At 44.5% G+C, this 22041-nt stretch overlaps 2 protein-coding genes across 2 annotated transcripts; both read right to left on the reverse strand.

Annotated features, from left to right (window-relative positions):
• Window positions 1–806: 806 nt before the first annotated feature.
• On the reverse strand, window positions 807–1680 carry LOC137639596 (larval cuticle protein 65Ag1-like). Its single transcript, XM_068371860.1, has 3 exons — window positions 1672–1680; window positions 1205–1470; window positions 807–1058 (listed from the first exon to the last, which is right to left on the reverse strand). Exons 1-3 carry the CDS (start codon window positions 1678–1680, stop codon window positions 842–844), a joined length of 492 nt encoding a protein of 163 aa, XP_068227961.1. The 3' UTR covers window positions 807–841.
• Window positions 1681–16552: 14872 nt separating this feature from the next.
• On the reverse strand, window positions 16553–17401 carry LOC137639605 (larval cuticle protein 65Ag1-like). Its single transcript, XM_068371868.1, has 3 exons — window positions 17393–17401; window positions 16927–17192; window positions 16553–16779 (listed from the first exon to the last, which is right to left on the reverse strand). Exons 1-3 carry the CDS (start codon window positions 17399–17401, stop codon window positions 16563–16565), a joined length of 492 nt encoding a protein of 163 aa, XP_068227969.1. The 3' UTR covers window positions 16553–16562.
• Window positions 17402–22041: the final 4640 nt, after the last annotated feature.

Consider the following 22041-nt stretch of genomic DNA (forward strand, 5'->3'; position numbering starts at 1 on the left):
ACACACGAATTCCTGGAACACCCCACTCTGAGGAAGTGCACACTGTCACACCCGTATTGCATGGAGAGTTCCAGTGTTTAGCCCCGCCCATCACATCCGCCATTCCTCTATGCTATATGTTTGCTTACTTGCCGCAAAGTAAGGGCGTGACAAGGTGTACTTCTTCGGACCGAGATGTGCCAGGGACTCCTGTGTCCAACTGTACCTCTTTAGCATTAGAGTTTCCTTATGTTCTTCGCTATTTCCATCTTTCAGGAAAACCTCTTGAATTTTATTCAATAAAGAAACTCTGTTATATCCAAGGGAATCTTGTGCTGGCTGCTACAGATAGAACTTGACTTAGGCAGTCCCTGTATAAGATTTTTCTCGAAACTTGTTTTAAGGGAATGGTTTATTCATGAACTTCGTTTGTGGGAGCCAGATTTTATATCAATATTAGATCCTTTTGTTTAATCAAGGTTTATTCCTTGAACTTGGTTTAGTTTTTAAGGTACAAGCAACATTCCGTGTAGATTATCTTTCTAATTGGAATGTATGCATTTGGTAAAGGACCTTGATCCATTTAGGAAGTATCAATTAAAAGGATAATTCTATTTTAAATCATTCTTTGGCCTTGATTGTGTTCCAGATAATGTGTACGCCTATGTAAGGTAGGTAAATGTTGATTCGTTACTAAATAGGAGTGAATATCTAAGAGATAGTTTACATGAAATTATTTTATTTGCATTATTTACAAAGAGCAAACCAGATGCTGGTTGACCAGAATAAATATCAAGATTAAATAGGTTTCGTTAATTTGAGTTTAAGTCGATCGTTGGTAATCACTGAGTGATGAAGCTGTTCAAGGGGCTTGGTAGCTGTTGGATGGGGCACTGCGTGGGGCAGAGCGGGCAGCTTCCTCATCCTCGCGTCTTGCCTTTTCGATCTGGTCGAGGACGAACTGGGGAATGGGGTGGGGGAATTCGGGTGCGACTGGCAGGAAGGAAGACTGGGGCTGGAAGCCATTTTCGTCAGCGACGAAGGTCATCTCGAACTGTTGGCCGTCGGGGAGGGTGAAGCTGTGGAGGAGGAAAAGGAAAAAGAAATGAGAAAGTGGCCAAAAGGAGACAAGAGAATGTGTCTCATTGTGTAGTTTTTTCTTATTGAGTTGAGTGAAGGAAATGGATGGAGCGATGAAGACAGACAGACAGACGGAGAGACTTACGAGATCTTTCCGCTTTGAGCGACGGCTCCTTCAGCGCTTCCGCTGTCGATGGCAGAACCGAATTCCTCGCGTTGGATTCCGTCTTCGGTCTCAATGGCGAAGTTGTAGCTGGATGCATCGTCAGACATTTGTCTGTCATCGCGGAGGATAGCTGGCACTTCGGCGGAGCTGACGAAGGATCTCTGAGCGGGGGCGCCGTAGGAAGGAGCGGGTTTGTCGGGCCTTGGGGCGGCCAAGGACACGACGGCCAAGCAAGCGAAGATGATCTGGAAGAGAGATGGTAATTGTTCAAGTTTGGAATCTAGTTAAAGGAGAATGTTGACGTTAATATACTCGAATATTTTTCAATGAAATTCTAATGATATATGAAGTTAATTCTGAAATGGGTCCAAAATTGATATGAAAAAATATGTTTCATCTTGAAGATGTGCCTTTTTTGAAGGGACATATGTGGTGTAGTTTCTTACCAGCTTCATATCTGTGGTGGACTGAGTGAGACTAGTGGTTTGCGTTGGTCTCACCTGCTTTATATACCGCCAGGTGAGCCCTTGGAAACTAGGTCATGGTCATTCAAGGTTGGCACTAAGCTCCTCCCATCGTGTCTGTTTTTGGTTTTTAGGATGCCTCGGTGACTTCTTTAAAAAGTTTCATCCATGAGCTTCTTGGTAGGCTTTACATATGGGAATATGTTTGAAATTGGTGATATCTGAAGGAAATTTTTGTAAGTGTTTTTATATTAAATGGTTTTATGAGACACTAATTAATCCATTCTAAGGTCATGTGAGGACCCAATATTATCACATAATACATAGATGGAAGGTATCAAGTTAATTATGTCACCTAGTGCCAAAGTGCTGTATCCTTTAACAACATATTTATTAGCTTATAATTTTCTTTATTTGATTGTTTTCTATTTATCTTTATAGTGAATAAGTTGTTGGGACAACGAGCAAATTCAATGTTTCTTTTTGAATAAGAAGTTTCAGACGACTCTCTCTCTCTCTCTCTCTCTCTCTCTCTCTCTCTCTCTCTCTCTCTCTCTCTCTCTCTCTCTCTCTCTCTCTCTCTCTAGTAACTATTGCAATTTCTTCGATTTAATAGGACAGTTAGTAGGCTATCGATATTAAACTTTTAAATCTTAGGTTGTCTATTATTATTGTTATTATTATTATTATTATTATTATTATTATTATCATAATTATTATTATTATTATTATTCTTTTTGATATTATGATGATGTTCAGGATGATGATTATTATTATTTAGTGAATCATCTACTCTTGGTGTTGTAATATCAAAAGAGATCTCCATTTCAGTAGGGTCAAGCCTTTTACTTTCCATATTATATTTCCATAATTTTTTCTCCGTTCCCGACACGTCAAATATGATGTCAAATTCTTAACGGAGAAAATGTATTATGTGAAAGTTTTGTGTTATTCGGGCGTTGTAATAAGGTGCAACGTCGATTCTTATACTGAAAGAGAACATTACTGTTGTTTCAAGTCGAGTGGGCTATATGCCACCACTGACTGGCATATTTAGAGCGTATCACGTAAAGCAGCAAAGGGCTAAAGTTGTTTCAGAGAAGTTTTGCCAACAGAATCTTAATTAGCAACTTGAAACTGAAGTGTACTCCAAGAGAATAATTTTCTCCTTTGATACTTTAATGAAACTGGATTCTGTCATCTTACTTTTGTACAATTACTTGTGCACACACACTCCCCCCCCCCCTCTCTCTCTCATACCTGTATTTAGCCTCTTCTTTCCTACCGTTATTTCTACAATAAAGGGTCATTTGCCTGATATGGCCTCTCCAGTGCCATCTTTCAAAGGCATCCTCTTTCACCAAACCTCTTCCTTCCATATCATCCTCTGCGTCATCTCGCCTTCTAGTACTCTGCCTATATTTAGCAATAGGGTTCAATTTTTCCTTGTAATTCTAATTGAGTTTATACTCTTTCCACTCAATAGTGGATGAAACTGTTGTGCATGAAACCTACACGCCACTTGCTGCTTCATGCATTTACTTGGTTTTGTCATCATCGGTGTATCGAAAGTATTCATATTGTTCACTATTCTCCTTGTATCTTTGCTACGCTCCTTCATTTTCTTAAAATAGAGACTACTTTTCCATTAGGTATACTTTCCCGCAGTTATTTGGCACTCCTGAGATTTGTTTTTGCCACTTCTTCCCAACAATTTTGAATTATAAATCGTCCCCCTTTCTTTCCACATGATCAAGCCATATCAAATCCTACTGGTTCTATTGTCCAACTTTGCTAACACTTTTACTACTTTTCATCTGACGGACAGTTCATCTCATGAGCGAATTTCTTTTAATTTTTTACATGATATTCTCAATTCACCTCCATGATAAAGTTACCCCGTAAGTGGTCATGTCATCAGTGCACCTCAAATGGTGCCCTGTAGGCATTAAATGAAAGCATTTTGCATGATATGATGAAATCATCCTGGTATTTGACACATACAAGGATGATCCTCTGAAGAGTGCTACTGGGGATAGCAGAAAACAAGAAAGAGCAACAATCCAGTATTGGTTCAGAAATTAATCGATCATAAAGCATATCGCAATAAGCTTGTTCCTTTCATTTAACGAGACAAAGGCTAACCTGACTAACTATCTTGGTGTAAAGCCGCTAAGAGTAGAACAGTACATTACACAAACTGATCATCATGTCTCCTGAGCAATGAAGATTTACTTTACCGGGACAATAATCATGAAGAAGCAAAGACGCTGTTTATCTACCAGGCTCTCTCGGCATCACAGGGAAACCCATTGGATTCATAGATAGTTTTTCAATATTAAACTTAGCCGGTGATCATATAAGCTGTCAGCTCTGCTGCCCGACAGAAAAACCTAAGGACAAAATACGCCAGCGATCGCTATACAGGTGGGGGTGTACATCAACAGCGCCATCTGTCGAGCAGGTACTCAAGTACTCCATGTAAACACAGAACCAATTTTCTCTCTGTCGTGCCACTGGCAAGACCTACTAAATACGCTGTTGCTTACTGGATTGATTTTCACAGATTTTGGTGAAGTACTCATTTCTAGTTATTAGCTTTCGCTTTGCAGAGGTTATCTTCAATACTTCCTTGCATTCTTTGATTGAATTTTGGATTATTTGTTGACGACTTGGATAGATTTTGAATTTCCCCTTTGACTAATTCAAGATGGCTGACCCTTCTCAAGTCCCTAAATACAGGAAGTGTTCAAGGACTGTTCAAGGCGTCTTCCGAAGGCCTCTATCGATCCGCACACCATTTGTTCCAATTGTCGGGGTAAATCCTGTCAATGGGAAGATCGGTGTGAGGAATGCGTTGGGCTTTCGGAATTCGATTTTCTCGAATTCCTTAAATATTCACGTAGGCTAGAGAGAGATTGAGTCAGGAGGAGTTCATCTCGCTCAGTTGATTTTTCCTCTCCCCATGCCCCACAACCTATTCCTTCCCCTGTAGTGGTTGCTCCTGATCCCCCTTCTAGCACTCAACAACCTTCGATGGCAGATATGATGCGTGCCATCCAGGCTCTGGGTGAGAGAGTCGAGTCATTGGCGAGTGACCGTAACCAACTCATGGCAGACGTCAGGGAGTTGAAGGGTAAGAGTGCAGTGGGTAGTGACCTAGTGAGTGGAAGTGTTGTGAAAAGTGTTAGTGTTGCGCTTGAGGGTGCGTCTGTTCGTGCCTGTCGTCCTCCCAGTCCGGGACCTCTTGCAAGCTCCCAAGCCCAGGGGAGAAGCAATGTCGTACGACCAAAGGGTTCGACAGGCTTTAATCAGCGGACAGACGTTCCCTCCGTGGTTTCGGACGTATCTTGCCAAGATCGCCCCACCCACAAGAAGACGAGAGAGCCCATTTATTCCTCGTCTGCGGAAGATGTTTCTCGGAAGAAACAATGGACCAAGGTCTCACGACCTCTCAAACGCAAGGTCCCTTCCGCGCAAGTCCAACGGCCCAGTTGTAGCCACTGGGTCAGTTCGGACTCGCTGCAGTCTTCAGATGACTGCACACCTCCTAAGAGAGGCAAAGCGGTACCGCAACAGGCAGTAACACCGTCTGTTGCCGCACCTGCTACTGTAGACCCTAAGTGGGCTTTGCTGCAGACCATGCAGACACAGTTGTCATTGTTAATGCAGGACTTTCGTGCGGAGAAGGTTGACGCTGCACCCGTTAGCCTACAACCAACCACGGTTGTGCGTCAAGTTGACGCTGAGGCTACCTTCTCCCGCACTCCAGCTGTGAGAGTCCCGCCACCCTTGCGCACTGTACCCTGCCAGCCGCATGTTGACGTTCGCCGACGCACGGAACCCTCCGTTGACGTTCGCGAGTTACAACAACAACCACCTAAGTTGTTTTGTTTTGACGCGGTGCGTCAACCTCCGCAACCCACTGTGGTTACCCCTACTCGCCCACAGCAGACTATACAGTCGGGAGTAGACGCTTTGCGCCACCGCGCAGCTATGGTTGTTGCCTGCTCTCAGACTGACCAACAGTTCCATGACGTTGTGTCCAGTGCAGTCACGCATGCACCCGTGCTGCCGGACTCAGCTGACCAGCCAATGCCTACTCCTTTGCCGCTTCCTCTTCAGCATTCAGACGATGGACTCTCTGATGATGACGACGCTGCACACCTTGACGACCCGCACACGGACATCGACGAACCCAAGACCACGCCTCCCTCCCTGGACTTTAGGAAAGTACTTGCACTGTTCAAGGACTTGTATCCAGATCAGTTTGTTTCTGCGGCCCCACGCTCACCTCCATCTGAGTTCGCTTTAGGCACGCAGTCATCCACGCCTGCCTTTACGAAGCTCGTCCTCGCCCGCTCGTCCAAGAGAGCTTTAAGGGTGTTGGGAGATTGGATGCAGTCCAAAAAGCACCTGGGGAAGACACCTTCTAGTTTCCCCCTGCGAAACTCGCTTCCAGATCGAGCGTCTGGTATGCCACGGGAGAAGTTCTCGGCTTGGGAGTTCCTGCCTCTGCCCAGGGCGACTTCTCAAGTCTAGTAGACTCTCCCCGCAGGCTGGCCATGAGACGCTCCAAGATTTGTTGGACTCCTTCAGATTTAGATCATCTGATGAAAGGAGTGTTCAGAGCGTTCGAAGTGTTTAACTTTTTGGACTGGTGTTTGGTAGCGTTGAGCAGGAAGACCTCCCCTTCTGACAAGGAAACTTCCACGCTCATTATGTCCTGCATGGACAAGGCCATACGGGACGGTTCCAGTGAGCTTGCGGCTTCGTTCGTTTCCGGGGTCCTCAAGAAACGAGAAAACCTTTGCTCCTTCTTGTCAGCTGGAGTAACTCAATGTCAGAGGTCGGAGCTTATGTTTGCCCCTCTCTCGAAGTGCCTTTTCCCAGAGGAGTTGATCAAGGAGATTGCTGCCTTCTTGATTCAAAAAGACACGCATGACCTGGTTGCGTCATCTGCACGCAAAGCCACCCCTTTGCCCTCCGTGTCTAGACCCAGGATGGATACTCCAGCGTCAAGATTCATTCCGCCCTTTCGTGGCAGAGCCTCCAGCAGAGGAGGTGCTCGTGCCGAAAGGAAACGTGGGAGCAAGAAGAAAGGTACCAAGGCCTTTAGAGGCAGAGTCTGACTGCCACATTCTTCAGACAGCAGTGGGAGCCAGACTCAAGAACTACTGGCAGTCCTGGGAGAACAGGGGCGCAGATGCACAATCTGTGAAGTTGCTCAGAGAGGGGTACAAGATCCCATTCTTGCGCAAGCCCCCTCTAGCAACGACTCCCATCGACCTCTCTCCCAGGTACAGAGAGGAGGACAAGCGACTAGCTTTGAAGCAAGAGGTGTCTCTTTTACTAGAAAAGGGAGCGGTAGTCAAAGTCCGGGACCATCAATCCCCGGGCTTCTACAACCGTCTCTTCTTAGTGGTAAAGAAGACAGGAGGGTGGAGACCGGTGCTAGACGTCAGTGCTCTGAATGTCTTTGTCACCAAGCAGACGTTCGCCATGGAGACGGCAAAGTCTGTTCTAGCAGCGGTCAGGAAGGAAGACTGGATGGTCTCTTTAGACCTCAAGGACGCCTACTTTCACGTGCCCATCCACCCAGATTCCCAACCTTTTCTAAGGTTCGTTTACGGGAAGGTTGTCTACCAATTTCAAGCCCTGTGCTTTGGCCTAAGCACGGCGCCTCTTGTCTTTACGAAACTGATGAGGAATATTGCCAAATTCCTGCATTTAGCAGACATCAGAGCCTCCCTCTATTTGGACGACTGGCTTTTAAGAGCTTCGTCCAGTCGTCGCTGTCTGGAGAATCTAAAGTGGACTCTAGATCTGACCAAGGAATTGGGTCTCCTGGTCAATATGGAAAAGTCCCAACTGGTCCCATCCCAAACTATAGTGTACCTAGGGATGGAGATTCACAGTCAAGCTTTTCGGGCTTTTCCGTCGGCCCCCAGAATAAGTCAAGCCCAAGGATGCATCCAGAACATGCTAATGAAGGACCGATGTTCAGTCAGACAGTGGATGAGTCTGATAGGGACGCTTTCATCACTGGACCAGTTCATTGCGTTAGGGAGACTGCACCTCCGTCCCCTTCAATTTCACCTGGCTGTTCACTGGAGAAAGGACAAGACGCTAGAAGCGGTCTCGATCCCTATTTCCGAGAAGATGAAGTCATCACTGACCTGGTGGAAGGACAACATCAACCTCAGAGAGGGTCTGCCACTGACTGTTCAGACCCCCAACCACGTTCTCTTCTCGGACGCATCGGACACGGGCTGGGGTGCGACATTAGACGGTCGGGAATGCTCGGGCACCTGGAACGCGGAGCAAAGAGCGTTACATATCAACTGCAAGGAGCTACTGGCAGTTCATCTGGCCTTGAAAAGCTTCAAGTCCCTCCTTCTAGGCAAGGTGGTGGAGGTGAACTCCGACAACACCACGGCCTTGGCGTACATCTCCAAGCAAGGAGGGATTCTCTGAAGTTGTACGAGATCGCAAGGGACCTCCTCACCTGGTCAAGAGATCTAAACCTGTCTCTAGTAACGAGGTTCATTCAGGGCAACATGAATGTCATGGCGGACCGCCTCAGTCGGAAGGGTCAAATCATCCCAACAGAATGGACCCTTCACAAGAATGTATGCAAGAGACTTTGGGCCACATGGGGCCAACCTACCATAGATCTCTTTGCAACCTCAATGACCAAGAGGCTCCCAAATTATTGCTCGCCAATCCCGGACCCAGCAGCAGTTCATATAGATGCCTTTCTACTGGATTGGTCCCATCTAGACCTTTATGCATTCCCCCCGTTCAAGATTGTCGACAAGGTACTGCAGAAGTTCGCCTCTCACGAGGGGACAAGGTTGACGTTGGTTGCTCCCCTCTGGCCCGCGAGAGAATGGTTCACCGAGGTACTGCAATGGCTAGTGGACGTTCCCAGAACACTTCCGCTAAGAGTGGACCTTCTACGTCAGCCACACGTAAAGAAGGTACACCCAAGCCTCCACGCTCTTCGTCTGACTGCCTTCAGACTATCGAAAGACTCTCAAGAGCTAGAGGCTTTTCGAAGGAGGCAGCCAGGGCGATTGCTAGAGCAAGGAGGACATCCACTCTTAGAGTCTACCAGTCGAAGTGGGAAGTCTTCCGAAGCTGGTGCAAGTCGGTATCAGTATCCTCAACCAGTACCTCTGTAACTCAAATAGCTGACTTCCTTTTATATCTGAGGAAGGAAAGATCTCTTTCAGCTCCTACGATCAAGGGTTACAGAAGCATGTTGGCAGCAGTCTTCCGTCACAGAGGCTTAGATCTTTCCAACAACAAAGATCTACAGGACCTCCTTAAGTCTTTTGAGACCTCGAAGGAGCGTCGTTTGGCCACACCAGGTTGGAATTTAGACGTGGTACTAAGATCTCACTTTAAAGACTCTTTTCCTCGTCTGCTTAGCTACAGCTAAAAGAGTCAGTGAGATACACGCCTTCAGCAGGAACATCGGATTTTCATCTGAAACGGCTACATGTTCTTTGCAGCTTGGTTTTCTAGCCAAAAACGAACTACCCTCTCGTCCTTGGCCGAAATCGTTCGATATTCCAAGCCTTTCTAATTTGGTTGGAAATGAACTAGAAAGAGTCTTGTGCCCTGTTAGAGCTCTTAAGTTCTATTTAAAACGAACTAAACCTTTACGAGGACAGTCAGAAGCTTTATGGTGTGCTATTAAGAAACCTTCTTTACCTATGTCGAAGAATGCAGTTTCCTATTATATTAGACTGTTGATACGAGAAGCTCATTCCCATCTGAATGAGGAAGACCATGCTTTGCTGAAGGTAAGGACACATGAAGTTAGAGCTGTCGCAACTTCAGTGGCCTTCAAACAAAACAGATCTCTGCAGAGTATAATGGACGCAACCTATTGGAGAAGCAAGTCAGTGTTCGCGTCTTTTTATCTTAAAGATGTCCAGTCTCTTTACGAGAACTGCTACACCCTGGGACCATTCGTAGCAGCGAGTGCAGTAGTGGGTGAGGGCTCAACCACTACATTCCCCTAATTCCATAACCTTTTTAATCTTTCTCTTGAAATGTTTTTTATTGTTGTTTTTGGGTTGTCCGGAAGGCTAAGAAGCCTTTCGCATCCTGGTTGATTTGGCGGGTGGTCAAATTCTTTTCTTGAGAAGCGCCTAGATTAGAGGTTTTGATGAGGTCCTTTAGTATGGGTTGCAACCCTTGATACTTCAGCTCCTAGGAGTCGCACAGCATCCTATGAGGATCGCGAGGCTCAGTAAGGAAGACGTACTTAAAAAGGCAGAGTAATTGTTCAAGTCGACTTCCTTACCAGGTACTTATTTATTTTATGTTTGTTATTTTGAATAACTGCTAAAATGAAATACAAAATACTTAGCTCTTAATAATGTAAACATGTAATGCTGGTCTCTACCCACCCCCCTGGGTGTGAATCAGCTTATATGATCACCGACTAAGTTTAATATTGAAAAATGTTATTTTTATTAATAAAATAAATTTTTGAATATACTTACCCGGTGATCATATATTAAAGGACCCTCCCTTCCTCCCCAATAGAGAACCAGTGGACCGAGGAGAAAATTGGTTCTGTGTTTACATGGAGTACTTGAGTACCTGCTCGACAGATGGCGCTGTTGATGTACACCCCCACCTGTATAGCGATCGCTGGCGTATTTTGTCCTTAGGTTTTTCTGTCGGGCAGCAGAGCTGACAGCTTATATGATCACTGGGTAAGTATATTCAAAAATTTATTTTATTAATAAAAATAACATTTTTCTCTCCCTAGATACAGATGTCCTATTGTTAGTCAAAGCAAATTATGATCTCATGCCGAAGAACACATCCATTTCCATGGCCTCAGTTGTTTTTGAGATAGAGTCAATATGGAGAGCCATAGGGACAGAAAGACCAAAGAGTTTGTCAGCGTTTTATGAGTTATGTGACGGTAATAACACTGAACAATTCTCTTGAATAGGTAAAGCAACATGGCTGCAAGTCTACAATAAGATAGATAAGAGATGTAATTCGTTCTCTGTAGATGCTACCTACAGAGGCAGAGGTGACTGAAGCTATGATGGCCACTCTGGCAAGCTTTATCTCTGCAGCCTAGGCTACTTCCCCACAGACTACTATATTAGGACTGTCTCTGAACTGCGATGGCATATGTTCTGCAAGCAGAAAGTGATTAGCTACCCATGGAGCTCTGACACAACATTTCCTAAAAATCCATATCCAAGCATAAGTGTGCGGACAGACCATGATTGCTCTGCAGAATCCTCAGTTGGATCCCCTGCAGAATATGGCTCCCACAAGGAGTAAAATGGCCAGCTGAAAACCCAGCCATGGCAGATGCCCTTCCAGCTCCAAAAACCATCATTGCGATTGTTAACTGCCAATGCAAAACCGACTGTTCTTTTCCAAGATGTTTTGGCAAAAAACACCCTGCACAAACTTTTTCCAATACGACAGAGTATGTGAAAAAGATGAAAGCCTACAGAAGTATGAAACTGATATGTGAAGACTCCTTGGTTTCCAAAAAGATTAAACTCATTTTTGTCATGTGGAGGATTTTGGGTCTTAATGAATACTAACTTTATGAAACGTTTATGTCTGATCACTTGTAAAACATTCGATAGAAAAGGGGATGTGAATTGCACATCAGTGTGTCTAAACCAGGATAACATGCTACACCACAGCCTGACAGGGTCCCAGCTGCCCTGGTTACTGCAGTAGCCAGCCGTGAGAGAGGTATATGGCCCTGCACCCTTCTGCCCCAAGGTTGATGGACGAGCTAAGTTTGTTGTTGAATTTAGCTTATGTTAATACCATTGTATTCTTTGTTGCTGATTATGGTGGCTTAGATGCCAAAGTAATATTTCTAGGTTCTTTAGGTGAAATATTGATAAGAACCTTTTTTTAAGGCAGTCATTTTGCCAAATCGAGGATGGCGGCTATATAAGTATCAGAGCAAATAGAAGCATTATTTTTCTGATTTTTTATATTATGTACCAACCGTGTGTCACACAATTGTACATAATTCCTTTTGTATATATTATGCTTATTCTTCGCTCTTCCCTCGCACTAAAACAAACATGAAAATTCATGTCTTCTTTTCTCCTCTGTAACATTGTCAATATTTGAACATGAAAATTCTTGTTGCTTTGAGATTTTTCATATAAGGGAGTGTGTTCTTTAATAAACAACTCAGTTGATTGCATCCTGCCTTTGAGTCATAACCTCTCTCTCGGCACCGTCACATTGGTGACCCCGGAAGTCGACTCGCTCCCACTGCCTTCCACCCCAACCTTCCTCGCCCCTCCATCGTTGGTACTATGACGGACTCTACTACAGCAGTTGGCGCTGCGGCCGCCCCATTGAAACTTTCACAGTTCGCCAGCGGAGAGGCGTTTGCTTGGTTTCAGCGCGCAGAAGTCCAGTTTCGCATCAACGGCATGACTCGCTCAACCACCAAAGCAGATTATGTTCTCGCGGCGATACCCGAGGACACCTTCCCGGAAATATCCGACTGGCTTTGTGAACAAGGAGACACGCCAATAGCGTATGACGCCCTCAAAACATACCTTCTGCAGCAGTACTCGCCGTCGCCAGCCGCCCGTGTAGCAAAGCTTTTTCAGCTCTCGCAACAACCGTTGGGGGACCAAAGGGCTTCGCTTGCCCTCAGGGAAATGACCAGTATCGCTCGCCTTCAACCTGCCGCAGACGGCTCTCCTCGTGAGGTGAACCTACTTTGTGCCCTTTGGATACGTTGTTTACCCGGACCTATACGCGCTGCCATACCCAATGTCGATAGTTTACCCATAAAGGACTTGATGACCAAAGCCGACACCCTTATGGACAGCCACTTCAAGACCTCCATCAACGCCTCCACCCCTGACAAAGAGGACGCCTATTCAACGTCAACTGAAGCTGACATGAATGCCGTAGGACATACACGCCCACACCGTGACGTGCCTAAGCAGAGACAAAGCCGCCCACCACCCACCAATCGCTCGCGCCCCAACAAACGACTTCTACAGCCACTTACTACCTCCCATCCGCCGCAGTTTTGCTACTACCACTTCAGATTCGGGGCAACTGCGAAGAAATGTGCCAAGGATTGTCAGTGGCCAAAAAACGTGTAAGTAGGCCATCGCTCGTGGCGGTGGCCTCCCGTGTTTCTAATCTTTTCTTTTTACAGGATGCAGGAACGGGCGTGCAATTTTTGGTAGACACGGGTGCTTGTCGTTCTCTTTTGCCAAGGAAACTCTTCAAGACACGACGTAGTCTGTCTACATCTGCCGACGCCCGCTTGGTAGCTGCCAACGGATCTGTGATACCCACCTACGGTTACGAGAACCTCACATTATCGTTCGGAAACGGTAAATTCAATTAGAAGTTTCTCGTTGCTGACGTCACCATGCCAATCCTCGGTGCGGATTTCCTCTCTCATTTCCACCTTCTGGTAGATGTCGCCCACCGACGATTGGTCAACGCAGACTCGTACTTGTCGACACCTCTTCAACCTGCCCCCTCTAACCTCGCTCTCCACATTAGCGCACCCACGGATGCCTACGCCCACCTCCTCACGTCGTACCCGGAAGTTTTCCGTCCAGAACTTCACCAAACGCCAACGGTTCCTGCCAAGCACGGTATTTATCACCATATCAAGACGACGGGACCCCCAGTCTTCGCAAAATTCAGACGTCTGGCACCGGAACGATTGGCAGCCGCCAAACAGACGTTCGCCGAAATGGAGGAAATGGGCCTTTGCCAAAAGGCCTCCAGCCCATGGTCGTCACCCTTACACATCGTTCTGAAGAAAGACGGCTCCCTCCGTCCGTGCGGGGATTACAGGCGCCTGAACATGCAAACAGAACCGGATCACTACCCCCTCCCAAACATTGCTGACGTGACCTCCTACCTGCACAAAGCAAAGGTTTTCTCTACGCTCGATCTCCTGAAGGGGTATTATCAGGTGCATATGAACCCAGAAGACATCCCCAAGACTGCCATCACCACTCCGTTTGGTACATATACCTTCAATTACTCCTGTTTTGGCCTTCGTAATGCTGGGGCCACGTTTCAACGTCTCATGGATGGCATCTTAGGAGACCTCCCTTTCTGTGTATGTTATGTGGACGACATACTAGTGTTCTCCTCAAAAGAGGAACACCTCCGTCACCTGCGCATCGTGCTCGACCGCCTGCAACAAAACGGCCTTGTAGTCCGGTACGACAAGTGTACCTTTGGCGCCAACGAAGTGTCGTTCTTAGGGCACCGCATCACTCCTGAAGGTGTCCACCCCATCCCTGAGAAGGTAGCAGCCGTTCAGAACTTCCCCATGCCCTCGACCGTCAAAGCTCTGCAGGAATTCTTGGGCATGATAACTATTATCACCGTTTTCTTCCAGCCATTGCTGCCACTCTTGCTCCCCTCTATGCCTCCCTCAAGGGCAAGCCAAAGGACCTGAAGTGGGGTCCCCTTCAAGATGCAGCCTTCTGCAATGCAAAGAAGGCCCTATCAACTGCTGCGGCTCTCACTTTTCCTATCCCACATGCCCCTCTCCTTCTCTCCACCGATGCCAGCGACGTTGCTATTGGTGCAGTACTCGAGCAGGTGGTCAATGGCTCGCCCCGCCCATTGGCCTTCTTCAGCAGAAAACTGTCCAAGGCAGAATCGGGTTATTCTACCTTCGATCGAGAATTGCTGGCGGTGCACTTGGCTGTCCGTCACTTTCGCCATTTCTTAGAAGGTACGCCCTTCGTCATTCGCACAGACCACATGCCTCTGGTGCACGCCTTTACTCGACAGTCTGATGCCTGGTCCGCCCGGCAACGCCGACATCTCTCCGCCGTGGCTGAATACAATTGCACCCTTCAATACGTCCCTGGGAAAATGAATCCCGTTGCCGATGCCCTGTCAAGAAACACGTTGGCTGCCGTTCAACTGGGATTGGATTACAACGCCCTGGCTGAAGCCCAACGACAGGATCCAGAGTATCAAGCATGTAGGACATCCTGCACGTCCCTCCGTTGGGAAGACTTTCCCCTCGAAGACTCCAACACCACCCTCCTCTGTGACGTCAGTACTGGCAGACCGCGACCTTGGATTCCTGCTCCCATGCGCCGACAGGTGTTTGATTTCATTCACGGCCTTTCACATCCCTCTTGCCGTTCTACTGCACAGCTGCTGAAGGCAAAGTTCATTTGGCACGGCATTTCTAAGGATGCTAAGGATTGGGTCCGCGCCTGTACTTCTTGCCAAACTTCCAAAGTACATCGACACACGGATTCAGGAGTGGGCACCTTTCCTCAACCTCAGCGTCGTTTCGCACACATTCACGTCGACGTTGTAGGCCCCCTACCCACATCACAAGGACATCGTTACCTGTTTACCATCATCGACCGCTTCACCCGTTGGCCTGAAGCCATTCCCATGGAAACTGCAACGTCCGCCTCGTGTACATCTGCCTTACTCTCAGGATGGATTGCAAGATTTGGTATCCCTGAACATATTACTTCTGACAGGGGAACCACTTTCACCTCTCAATTGTGGACATCATTAGCGAATCTCCTGGGCATCACCCTACATCAGACAACGGCCTACAACCCCGCTGCCAATGGAATGGTTGAACGTTTTCATCGCACCCTCAGAGCAGCTTTGATGTCCTGCTGCAAGGATTGCAACTGGTTTACTCAGCTTCCCTGGGTCCTCCTGGGACTAAGGACCACGCCTAAAGACGCCCTCGACGTCTCGGCAGCTGAAATGGTGTATGGCGACCCGTTGGTCGTCCCTGCCGAATTTTTTCCTTCTACAACTTCCTCCGACGATCTCCAGCGCATACGTCACGTCGTGGGAAAATTTACTCCATGCCGCCAGACTTACAAGCCCCCAGCAAAGCATCACATACCAACAGACTTGCACTCTGCAACGCACGTCTTCCTATGCAACGACACTAGCAAGCCACCACTAACGCCCCCTTACACGGGCCCTTTCCTTGTGATCCGACGCAGTCCGAAAGCATTCCTACTAAACATTCGTGGCAAAGAAGACTGGGTCTCCATTGATCGTCTAAAACCTGCTTATCTCCTGCCAGATGACCCGCCTACAGTTCGCCTCTCTAGATCAGGGCGCCCTATTTAACTTGTACAGTATGTCATTTTTAGGGGGGGAGCCGTGTACCAACCGTGTGTCACACAATTGTACATAATTCCTTTTGTATATATTATGCTTATTCTTTGCTCTTCCCTCGCACTAAAACGAACATGAAAATTCATGTCTTCTTTTCTCCTCTGTAACATTGTCAATATTTGAACATGAAAATTCTTGTTGCTTTGAGATTTTGTATATAAGGGAGTGTGTTCTTTAATAAACAACTCAGTTGATTGCATCCTGCCTTTGAGTCATAACCTCTCTCTCGGCACCGTCACAATTATAAAGTTTCCAAAAATGTATGATTTTAATACTCTTCACAAATATCTGGCAAAATAATATAGAGAACCCGACTAGAAAGTTCTTTATAAACTATTTCTCCTAAAGATAATGATTGTTTAAATTTTGTTTTTGTTCCACAGATAATCCCACTTTTTGTTTCGTCAAACATAATTTCAGACATAATGTATGCAAAAATTATTTTCATCAAACTATAAAATAAAGCTTGTTATTGTTGGATTGTATAGCCTTAGATAAAAATAAAATGCTAGATGTTGAAGGTCACAAACTAATAAATAAATCATCATTTTTATTTACATAATTTACAGTGAGCAAACCAGATGCTGGTTGTTTAGAATAAATATCAAGATTAAATAGGTTTCGGTAATTCGAGTTTAAGTCGATCGTTGGTTATCACTGAGTGATGAAGGTGTTCAAGGGGCTTGGTAGCTGTTGGATGGGGCACTGCGTGGGGCAGAGCGGGCAGCTTCCTCATCCTCGCGTCTTGCCTTTTCGATCTGGTCGAGGACGAACTGGGGAATGGGGTGGGGGAATTCGGGTGCCACTGGCAGGAAGGAAGACTGGGGCTGGAAGCCATTTTCGTCAGCGACGAAGGTCATCTCGAACTGTTGGCCGTCGGGGAGGGTGAAGCTGTGGAGGAGGAAAAGGAAAAAGAAATGAGAAAGTGGCCAAAAGTAGACAAGAGAATGTGTCTCATTGTGTAGTTTTCTCTTATTGAGTTGAGTTGAGTGAAGGAAATGGATGGAGCAATGAAGACAGACAGACAGAGAGACTTACGAGATCTTTCCGCTTTGAGCGACGGCTCCTTCAGCGCTTCCGCTGTCGATGGCAGAACCGAATTCCTCGCGTTGGATTCCGTCTTCGGTCTCAATGGCGAAGTTGTAGCTGGATGCATCGTCAGACATTTGTCTGTCATCGCGGAGGATAGCTGGCACTTCGGCGGAGCTGACGAAGGATCTCTGAGCGGGGGCGCCGTAGGAAGGAGCGGGTTTGTCGGGCCTTGGAGCGGCCAAGGACACGACGGCCAAGCAAGCGAAGATGATCTGGAAGAGAGATGATAATTGTTCAAGTTTGCAATATAGTTAAAAGAGAAGTTAGAAGATAAAATACTCAAATACTTTTCATTGAAAACCATATGATTTAATGAATTTGAATCTGAAAGGGGTCCAAGATTGATATAAAAAAAGAAGTTTCATCTTAAGCTAAGTTTTCTTGAAAGGGCTTCGGTAATCTAGTTTCTTACCAGCTTCATATCTGTGGTGGACTGAGTGAGACTAGTGGATTGTGTTGGTCTCACCTGCTTTATATACCGCCAGGTGAGCCCTTGGAAACTAGGTCATGGTCATTCAAGGGTGGCAATAAGCTCCTACCATCGTAAGACTTTTATAGGATGCCTCAGTGACTTCTTCAAAAAGTTCCATTCATGAGCTTCTTGGTAGACTTTGTAATACAACGAAATAAATGTTAAAATTGGTGTTATCTGAAGGAAATATCTATTATTGGTGTTTTTATAGTAAACGATTTAATGAGGTACTAATTAGTCCATTCTAAGGTCATGTGAGAACCAGATGTTTTCACATATATTGATGGAAGGTATCAAGTTAATTACGTCACCTAGTACCAAAATGCTATATCCTTTAACAAAGTATTTATTAGTTTATAATTTTCTTTATTTTATTATTTACAGTTAGTTTTATGGTAGATAAGTTGTTGGGACATCAAGTGACTGTAATGTTCCTTATTGGATAAGAAGTTTCAGAACACCAGGTTAACTCCTCTCTCTCTCTCTCTCTCTCTCTCTCTCTCTCTCTCTCTCTCTCTCTCTCTCTCTCTCTCTTGTTACTAACTAATACAATTTCGTCGGTTTAATAGGGAAGTTAGTAGTGATATCGTACTTTTAATTCTTTGGTCGTCAATCCTTTAAATTTATTATTATTATTATTATTATTATTATTATTATTATTATTATTATTAGTACTGTTTTTTTTTAATATTATGATGTTGTTGAGTATGATGATTATTGATATGTGGTACCTCATCTACTCTTGGTGTTGTAATATCGAAAGAGATCTCCATTTCAGTAGGGTCAAGCATTTTACTTTCCGATGGTGACAGGTCAAATATGATGTTCCCAAAATCGTTGTGGAGAAAATATATCATGTGCAAGTTTCGTATTATTCGGGCGTTGTAATAAGGTGCAACGTCGATTCTTATACTGATAAAGAACGTTACTGTTGTTTCAAGTCGAGGGGCTATATGCCACCACTGAGTGGCCCATTTAGACCATCCCACAAAAAGCAACGAAGGACGTTAGTTGTTTTAGAGAAGTTTTGTCAACAGAAATTCAATTTGCAACTAGAAAATAAAGTTTAATCCAACAGAATAATTTTCTCCTTTGATACTTTAAAGAGCCAGTGGATTCTATCATCTTATTTTTGTACAAATACTTGTCTCTCTCTCTCTCTCTCTCTCTCTCTCTCTCTCTCTCTCTCTCTCTCTCTCTCTCTCTATCACACACACATACTACTTGTAGTTAGCTTCTTTCCTACCGTTATTCCTACATTAAGGGGTCGGTCGCCTGATGTGGCCTCTCCAATTTCTTCTATCAGAGGTGTCCTCTTTCAGCAAACATCCTCTCTCCTTATCATCCTCCACCTTATCTTGCCTTCTAGTTTTCTGTCTATATTTAGCAATAGGGTTTAACTTTTCCATCTAATTCTAATTCAATTGATATTTTTCCACTCAATCGTGGAAGAAACTGTTGTGCATAAAACCTACACTCCACTTGCTGGTTCATGGATTTACTCGGGTATGTCATCATCGGCGCATCGAAGCTAATCATATTTTTTTCAGTATTCTCCTCGCATTCCTCGCATCTTTGCTACACGTCTACAATTTCTTGAAATAAAGACTACTTTTCCATTTGGTCTACTTCTTTCCTGCTGTTATTTTGTGCTCCCCTAATCTCTTTTTCCCACTTCTTCCCAACAATTTCGAATTAATGAACTCCTCACCCATCTATCATCCCTCTTTCTTTCCACATGATCAAGCCATGTCAAATCCTAACGGTTTCATTATCCAACTTTGCTAACACTTTTACCACTTTTCATTTGACTAACAATTGGTCTCGTGAGCGCATATCTTTTTTCACTTTTTTAAATGATATTCTCAATTCACCTCCATGATAAAGTTAGCCCTTAATTGGTCATGCCATCAGTGCACCTCAAATGGTGCCCTTTAGGCATTACTTGAAAGGTCTTTGCAGGTTATGATGAAATCATCCTTCTAGGCCTATTTGTCACATACAGGGATGAACCTTTGAAGAACGTTACTAGGGATAAAAGAAAACGAGGAAGAGCAACAATCCAGTATAGGTTCAGAGATGACTCAGTTATAAAGCACATCCCAGTAAGCTTGTTCCTTTCATATTACGAGACAAAGGCTGACCTGACTAACTATCTAACTGTAAAGAGTAGAACAGTACATTACAAAAACTGATCATTAGGTCTTCTGAGCTGTGAAGAATTACTATACCAGGACAATAATCACCAAAAAGCAAAGACGATGTTTATCTAAGGCTCTCTCGGCATTGCAGCAAAACCCATTGGATGCACAGAGGGTTTTCTTCTCCCTTGACACAGATGTCCTATTGCTACTCAAAGCAAATTATGATCTGCTGAAGAACACATCCATTCCCATGGCCTCAATTGTTTTTGGGATAGAGCCATTGTGGAGAGCCATAGTAGGTAGTAGGTTGGCCAGGGCACCAGCCACCCGTTGATATACTACCACTAGAGAGTTATGGGGTCTTTTGACTGTCCAGATAGTACAGTACTACATTGGATCCTTCTCTCTGGTTACGGTTCATTTTCCCTTTATCTATACACTCACACACCGAATAGTCTGGCCTATTCTTTACATATTCTCCTCTGTCCTCATACACCTGACAACACTGAGATTACCAAACAATTCTTCTTACTGCACTGTAATTGTTCAGTGGCCACTTTCCTCTTTGCAAGGGTAGAAGAGACTCTTTAGCGATGGTAAGCAGCTCTTCTAGGAGAAGGACACTCCAAAATCAAACCATTGTTCTCTAATCTTTGGTAGTGCCATAGCCTCTGTACCATGGTCTTTTACTGTCTTGGGCTAGAGTTCTCTTGCTTGAGGGTACACTCGGGCACACTGTTCTATCTTATATCTTATTTCTCTTCCTCTTGTTTCGATAAAGTTTTTATAGTTTATAATGTGATATTTATTTTAATATAGTTGTTCTTCTTAAAATATTTTATTTTTCCTTGTTCCCTTTCCTCACTGAGCTATTTTCCCTGTTGGCGCCCCTGGGCTTATAGCATCCTGCTTTTCCAACTAGGGCTTTAGCTTAGCAAGTAATAATGATAATAATAATAGGGACAGCAAAGAACGAAGTCTTTGTCAGCCTTATATCAGTTATCCGTTGTGAACAACACTGATCAATTCTCTTGAATAGGTAAAGCAACATGGCTGCAAGTCTACATGAAGACAGATAAAGAGATGTAAATCGTTCTCTCTAGATGCTTTCTGTAGAGGCAGAGGTGACTGAAACTATGATGGCCACTCTGGCTAGCTTCATATGTGCAGACTACCTCCCCACAGACTACTATATCAGGACCATCTGTGAACTGCCATGGCATATCCTCCACAAGAAGAAAGTGATTAGCTACCCATGGAGCTCTGACACAACATGCCCTAAAAATCCATATCCAAGACAAAGTGTGGGGACAGACCAACATTGTAAGGCAGGATCCCGAGTTGAATCCCCTGCAGAATATGGCTTTCACAAGAAGTGAAATGGCCAGCTGAAAAACCAGCCATGGCAGATGCCCTTCCAGCTCAAAAAACCATCATTGTGATTGTCAACTGCCAATGCCAAAACAGACTTCTTGTGCAAAATGTTCTTTCAAAAAACATATTTTACACAAATTGTTTCCAGTACGGCAGAGAGTGTAAGAAAGGTGAGGACATACAGAAGTATGAAACGGATATGTGAAGAATCCTTGGTTTCCCGAAAGATTAAACCCAGTTTTGTCATGTGGAGTATTTTGGTTCTTAATGAATACTAACTTTATGAAACTTTATGAAACGTTCATGTCTGATAACTTGTAAAACATTTGATAAAAAAGGGAATGTGAATGGCACATCAGTGTTTCTAAACCGGGATAGCCTGCTACGCCATGGCCCGTCAGGGTCCCCGCTACCCTGGTTACTCCAATAGCCCACCATGAGAGATGGCGGCGTACACTTTCTGCTCCAAGGTTGGTGGACGCGCTAAATTTGTGGTTGAATCTAGCCTGTTTATGTTAATACCATTGTATTCCTTGTCCCTGTAGATGGTGGCTTAGGTTCTTTAGGTGAAATATTGATAAGAACCTTTTTTTAAAGGCAGCCATTTTGTAAAATCCTAGATGCCTGCTATATATGTATTAGAGCACATGGAAGCCTTATTTTTCTGATTTTTTATATCAAAGTTTCCAAAATTATATAATTTCCATACTCTTCACAAATATTTGGCAAAGTAACATAGTGAACCTGACTAGACTAAAGTTCTTTTATGAACTATTTCTTCTAAAGATAATGACTATTTGAATTTTATATTTCGTTCCACACATAACCCCAGTGTTTGTTTTGTCAAACATAATTTCAAACATAATGTATGCAAAAATTATTTTCAACAAACTAGAAAATAAAACTTATTGCTGGACTGTATAGCTTCATATAAAAATAGAATACGAGAAGTTGTTGAAGATCACAAACTAATAAATAAATCACAATTTTTTATTTACATAATTTACAAAGAGAAAACCAGATGCTGGCTCCTCAGAATAAATATAAAAACTAAATAGGTTTCGTTAATTC

Source organism: Palaemon carinicauda, chromosome 1 (genome assembly GCF_036898095.1).
Source record: "Palaemon carinicauda isolate YSFRI2023 chromosome 1, ASM3689809v2, whole genome shotgun sequence".
Taxonomy (NCBI): Eukaryota; Metazoa; Arthropoda; class Malacostraca; order Decapoda; family Palaemonidae; genus Palaemon; species Palaemon carinicauda.